The following is a 6,599-nucleotide window of genomic DNA, read 5'->3' as shown; positions in this document are numbered from 1 at the left end:
CCCATTCTGGTGTTCACAATTATAGAAGGCGGCTGATAAATCAGAGAGGGTTCAGAAAAGAGCCATGAGAATAATTGAAGGAGTAGAAAACCGGTCTTGTAAGGATAGATTTAAAGAGTTTGAGCTATGCAGATCTGTGTAATAAGGCTGAGATTTTCAAAGTCCTCTACAAGGTTCCGATCTCCAATTCCTATTAATTTGAATGCAGATGGAGTGTGCATCTCCCTTAGGCGGCTTTGAACATGTCAGCCTTACAGTGTGTCAGACAGCTAGGGATCTTTAGAGCATTTCCATGTGTAGAGCTCCAGATAGATAGATGGGGCTGTGTGGAGATGTGGGGAAGAGAGGGAGGTTCACAAAAGCCATGGAGCACCCATGCAGATGTATAGGTAGATGTATTTCCACACAGAGCCACTTGTTATTCCTGCAACTGCCGCACATCAATGTTCAGGCATTTGACCCCCTCTCAGTTTTCTCAGAGCCGCTTTCACCTCCTTGTTCCTCAGAGTGTAGATGGCCGGGTTCAGCATGGGCGTGACCACATTGCTGAAGATCTGCACAGCAGTCACCAGCACTATGCTCAGGTGCGGCTGAGTGTAGATCAGGGCACATTGCCCGAAGAACAGCGTCACCACTGTGAGATGCGAGGCGCAAGTGGAGGCCACTTTGCGCCGCCCTTCAGACGAGTTCATCTTCAGGACGGAAAATATGATTCGGATGTAGGAAGCGAGGATGAGATGGAAGCAGGTCATGGGCACCACCCCAGTGTTGGTCAAGGTCACAGTCTCAATGACATACGTGTCTGCACAGGCCAGCTTGACCACCGGGAAGATGTCACAGAAGAAATAGTCCACCACATTGGACCCACAGTAGGGCAGCGTGAAGGTCAGGCTGGTGAGGATGGTGGCGTGAAAGGAGCTGGTGATCCAGGTGCCGGCGGCCAGGAAGGTGCACATCCTCCGGTTCATGATGAGCCGGTAGCGCAGTGGGTGGCAGATGGCCACGTATCGGTCGTAGGCCATGAGGGTGTAGAGCAGGCACTCGGTGCTGCCCAGGAAGTGGTAGAAGAAGACCTGGGACATGCACCCCCCTAGCGAGATGACCGTGCTCTGAAACCAGAGGTTGGTCAGCATTTTGGGTGTACTGATGGAGGAAAAACCAATGTCCAGCACGGAGAGATTGCAGAGGAAGAAGTACATGGGGGTGTGCAAGCGGGGGTCAGCAAGGATGGCTGAGAAAATGAGCAGGTTGCCCAGCAGCGTGCAGAGGTAGAAGGCTAAGAAGGTGATGAAGAGGATGGTCTGGAGGCCGTCGGCATTAGGGATCCCTAAGAGGATGAAATGAGTCACCACAGTGTGGTTGACCAGCCCCATGTGGGACTCATTCCTGCGTAAGGGAGAGAAATAATGCCAGTGAGTTACTGAAACAAAAAGACCTCTCGTCCTATAGCTGCAATGGTCACCCTTCCTTCCACTGCCCCCATTATTCACTGTTATTGGGAGTGGTGTATATTTCTGTCACTGGATGGCCAGTTGGGGTCACGGCCTCACAGAGCTGGCACTGATCTTAGAGAGAAAAAATATCTGTCTTGAAGATCTTACCTTCCAGAGACGAAGAGCCAATGGGGACGTCTATTCTATTCTATTCTATTCTATTCTATTCTATTCTATTCTATGTTCTTCTTCTCTTCTCTCCTTACATACTCCAATTTCTTCAGTTCTATTCTATCTAGGCCCTTACCCCCCGTTCTCACCACAGTACCTCAGAGCCTTCCATTTGTGGCTAATGTTTCTCACTAGTAGTTTGTTCTCTCTCTCTCTCTCTCACACCCTCTCTGCCGAGGAATGGCCTGTGTGTAGTGCAGCGCTGTGTATTTGTAGAGTTTTGTTGTTATAAATGCATGAGCTGTGACATGTTTGTGTTAATGAAGAGGGGGAGGATGGAACATATAAACCAATGAGTGTGGTGGTGAATGACCTCAGCTTTGTTACTGCTGTGAGTTGTTTGGGGGTATTTATTGGGGTTTGAGAGAGAAGGAAAAGGAAAGAAGGAGAAGGGGAAGAGCCACAGCCACAAGTGGTGGAACTAGGGGTGCTGGGGGCTTTGAAGCACCCCTTGGCTTGACATGGTTTCGATCATATCCAGGGTTCACAGTTTGGTTCAATGGCATTCAGCACCCTCACTACACAAATTGTTCCAGGGCCCCTAGACACAGCTTGTCATCGCTCTGCAGTGAACAGCAGGCTGGGCTCTGTAGATGGGACAGGGGGCTTTTTAAGGTGAGCTTTGAAGGAGAATGATGAATTGTCCGCTTGTATTTTGTCAAGGAGTTTCCCAGGCAGGAGAGGCACAGGAAAGGGAGATGTTGGTGGATTATGAAGGATGGAGAGAGGAAGATAAATGATACAGAGACAGGCAGGCAGGTACTGCACAGGGAAGGATGGCTGGATGGCTGGATTGATTTCTCTCTAAAGAAAATATTTGGGTGACATCTTCCTGGGCGTGAGGGAGAGACTGACAGGTTCAGAGACAGACACAGACTGAGAGACAGAGAGAGAAGAATTTTACCAAAGCAGGAGCCTTACGCTGGCTGCATTGGGAGAGGTCGCTCCAGCTGACGGGAATTCTCGTGACTCCTGTCTGGCACCATCCAGCTTTCTTATCCCAAGCGGCCCATTGCCCAGGAGAAGTGCACAGCCTGGGTGCTTGGTATCCAACCGGGAGACCTAATCTGCAGCATATCACCCCACACTGCTGCAGACCCCACAGTTTTCTCACAGCTTCCAACCTCCTTACAGCCTCCCTCGTCTTTAAATCTTCTTCAGGCCCTTCAGGACCAGGGCCCTAAATCCCTGAGAGGCTCCTGGTCTGAGACCTTGGCAGAGTCTCCAATTAACGGAGATTGGGCATCATTTCAGCTAACGCTCATGGACCTCTGAGACTGGCCCTCAGGCGGCATCAATAAGAGTAGCGCCATATAACTGAATCGACTGGATCCCCACCTCCACCAGGGTCCGGATTCAAGTCTTGCTCCCCCTGACCTGACTCCTGAGCAATTCCATTGGATTCCCTGGGGCTCTTTCCCCTCCCAGCCAGGCACCTGGTGTAAATCAGGAGTAACACCACTGCAATCACAGGAGCTTTGTCGTTTTCTACAAGCTGAGAATCTGGCCCAGCCATTGGAGGGGGAATGGGACATTCATGCTCGTCTAGGCTCTCCGGCTCTGTGACACAAGACAGCGAATTCTCCCCAGTGGTGTGCAATAGGAGTAAACTGGGCCGGAGGTTCAGCTGGAGGCCTCTGTATCCAGCACAGCTTTCTCCTGGGTTTGTATGTCCTGCTGTTCTCCTGTCCCCATCTCTGTGTCTCTGTGCGCACAGGGATGTATTCATGCAGTGGTGTGGTTATGTGTGAGGGTGACATTCACCCCTGTGTAGATGGAGGACAGCCTACATCCTGTGCACAACTTCACATCATTTTTGCAGATACCAGAGACTCCAAGAAGAGCATTGAGTCGTTTGGGGCAGTATAGTAGCTCCCAGCAACTCCAGCTAGATCCTGGCACTGTTGTTCTGGATGCGGCACAGACACAGGGTGAGACAGATCCTGCCTGTCAGACTCACTAGCTAACTAAGCCAAACACAGTGAGAATTATCAGCCACATGTTACAAGGGGAAACTGAGACACAGATAATTTCAGGGTGAAATTTTCAAAGGTGCCCGGCTCCCACAACTCATTCCAGTTCACTGGGCATTGGCATCCAATTCCTACTGGCCGGATGAAACTCTCAATCAGATTGAATTGTCTAAGGTGACAAAGGGAGGTTGTGGAAGAAACGGGAATCTGGTCCAGACTTCGTTCCAGCCTGAGCACTGGCTGTAAGACCCTTCTCTTTTCATTGGGATGAACCTCACTCAGCGTCTCTCTAAGCCTCAGGCCTGTTCTCTTACCCTCCCCTCTGTGCAATCAGGGTTCAGGAGTCGGGGCCTTTAGAGCATTAGGGCTGATTTCACTGAACCAAAGCTGCTTCTTTACTAGCCAAGAAAGCGGAATAATAGACCCACGCCTCGTCTCGGACCTCTACTGTGCATCTGCGCTAAGGGGTGAGGAGTGGTTAGCTAAATAGATGTGAAGTACGTTAATATGGACATATCCACAGACCCCCACACAGAGAGGGATGTGAGAGAGACAGGGCTAGATTAGGGGGGTTTCCAGCAATGATCTCATCCATCCATTTGCTGGTGCCCTAGCACCACGGTTGTAATAAGATCCCTCGTGATTCCTCTAATCTATATCATTTTCCACTCTTCCTCTGAGGGCATCTTACTTTGGAGACAGAATGCAGGGGCAGAAGCAGACGTGATAATTAATCTCTGTAGATGTGTTATCTCCAGCCCAGGCATAAAATCCCACGGGGTGCAATGGCCATTGAGGATAATTAAAATGTTGATATTTCTAACGAGTTCCCAGGCTGAGCCTCACTGCTCTGGAGACCAGGCTCAGAAGTTACTCTTGGCTTGCGTGAGCTGAGTTCCGTGGGTTGTTTCCACGAACACCAGACCCGGTACTGCCTTTAGAGGGGTAGCCGTCTTAGTCTGTATCCCTGACTCTCACAGATCTTGAGAGACAGGCCTGTCCTCACTTACAGACAGCCCCCCAACCTGAAGCAAATACTCACCAGCAACAACATACCACACAACAAAAATACTAACCCAGGAACCTATCCCTGCAACAAACCCCGTTGCCAACTCTGTCTGCATATCTATTCAAGGGACACCATCATAGGAACTAACCACATCAGCCACACCATCAGGGGCTCATTCACCTGTACATCTACCAATGTGATATATGCCATCATGTGCCAGCAATGCCCCCCTGTCGTGTACATTGGCCAAACCCGACAGTCTCTATGCAAAAGAATAAATGGACACAAATCAGACATCAAGATTTGTAACATTCAAAAACCAGTAGGAGAACACTTCAATCTCCCTGGACTCTCAATAACAGACTTAAAAGTGGCCATTCTTCAACAAAACAAACATAAAAACAGACTTTAATGAGAAACTGCAGAACTGGAATTAATTTGCAAACTCTACACCATCAAATTAGGCCTGAATAAAGACTGGGAGAGGCTGGGTCACTACAAAAAGTAACTTTCCCTCTGTTGATATTCACCTCTTCTTGTCAACTGTTGGGAATTGGCCTCATTAGCACTGACCCCCGCACTTGGTAAGGCAACTCCCATCTTTTCATGTGTTGTAATGTATATACTGCTTACAGTATTTTTCACTCCATGCATCTGATGAAGTGGGTTTTAGCCCATGAAAACATATGCCCAAATAAATTTGTTAGTCTCTAAGGAACTGCCTTTGAGTATTTTAATTTGTATTATCACTATTTTTATCATCAGTATTATGGTAGGACCTACAGTTTGTAACTGAGACGTAGGCCGCTTTGTGCCACATCATGCAGAGACACATAGTAAGAGACAATCCCCATCTCACTGTGATACACATTTAATAGCTGAGAGTGACAAAGGCTTTATTTAGCCATGTATAAGAGTTGGGGAAACTGAGGCAAAAAGTGATTTAGTGAGTTACTGAAGGGCAAACAGGAACACTTCTACAGAGACTATACTGGACCGACAAAGACTCTCCCTCTGAGCTACATCTTTATACCCTGGTACAAACAAATTCCATACTGTCCCTCTGACATATTTAGTTACTGTCCCCCTCTCCCCAATTTGGCTAGTTATCACGCTTCATCTGGAAAATGTTGGTATGGTCAAAACATTTCTATTATGTACTGTCATCCGGACCTTATCTTTTAAGAGGGGTCAGTGAGTTCCTGTTATCCTTGGGGAATGTTTTTGTACCATGCTTGATAACAGGATACTCTGGTACCACATACTATCTTGATGTGTTTGTGTGAGTGGTCTGTGCCTAGCACTTCTTAGGAATCTGTATTACTGCAATATCATCCCTGTTCTTGCCTGATTCTATGAGCAGGTCCTGTCTCTTCCTCACAGCTTGCCTGTACTTTATATCAGTACTACTTTAGCCCAGGCCTCATACCAGGTCTTTGATACAAGGGCCTATATCTCAGGCTCTCCACCTACTACACAACCCACTCCCTAAACTGATTTTTCACCTTGCTGTCTTTTCACACTAGTTGACTTGATACAGTTCTCAGTTACAAAATACTATAGCCATCTGCTCGCCCTGCTTCTTCCTCTATGGCTGCCCAGTGCCCATGGCTTGGAGGTAAAGAGAGCTTTCCCACTGTCCATCAGAAGCTACTGTGTTTTTTTAAATCAATGTGCACAATTTCTGCACTGAACTTCCATTCCAGGTTTTCATTTCTCAGGCACCATAGTCTGGATTTGTGGCTCTGTAGAAATTGGTTCCCTGGAGAAACACAAAGAAATAACAGAGAAAATTCAGGATGAACCCCCGCAGTGCAAAGGGGGCGCTGCAGTGCAGGGAGCGATGGAGGCAACTCAGTAGGGGGCGCCTTTCCCTCCAAGTCAGGGCTGTTGCTTGTGCCGTGGTTTTGCGCTCGCATGTGCTGCTCTGAAGGGAGAAGTGCCAGGGGCCAG

At 48.3% G+C, this 6,599-nt stretch overlaps 1 protein-coding gene across 1 annotated transcript; it reads right to left on the bottom strand.

The window, feature by feature from the left end:
- Window positions 1–440: 440 nt before the first annotated feature.
- LOC117885538 (olfactory receptor 958-like) lies at window positions 441–1,373 on the bottom strand. The gene has a single exon (XM_034786808.1). The coding sequence runs from the start codon at window positions 1,371–1,373 to the stop codon at window positions 441–443; it is 933 nt and encodes a 310-aa protein (XP_034642699.1).
- Between the last annotated feature and the right edge of the window lie 5,226 nt (window positions 1,374–6,599).

Source organism: Trachemys scripta, chromosome 12, assembly GCF_013100865.1.
Source record: "Trachemys scripta elegans isolate TJP31775 chromosome 12, CAS_Tse_1.0, whole genome shotgun sequence".
Taxonomy (NCBI): Eukaryota; Metazoa; Chordata; order Testudines; family Emydidae; genus Trachemys; species Trachemys scripta.
The sequence above is the reverse complement of the archived record's forward strand: the minus strand, read 5'-3'. Positions and strand labels throughout refer to the sequence as shown.

What these genes read in the sequence shown, in the direction of transcription:
- LOC117885538 (XM_034786808.1), bottom strand. Translation starts at nt 1,373, where the DNA reads ATGGGGCTGGTCAACCACACTGTGGTGACTCATTTCATCCTCTTAGGG.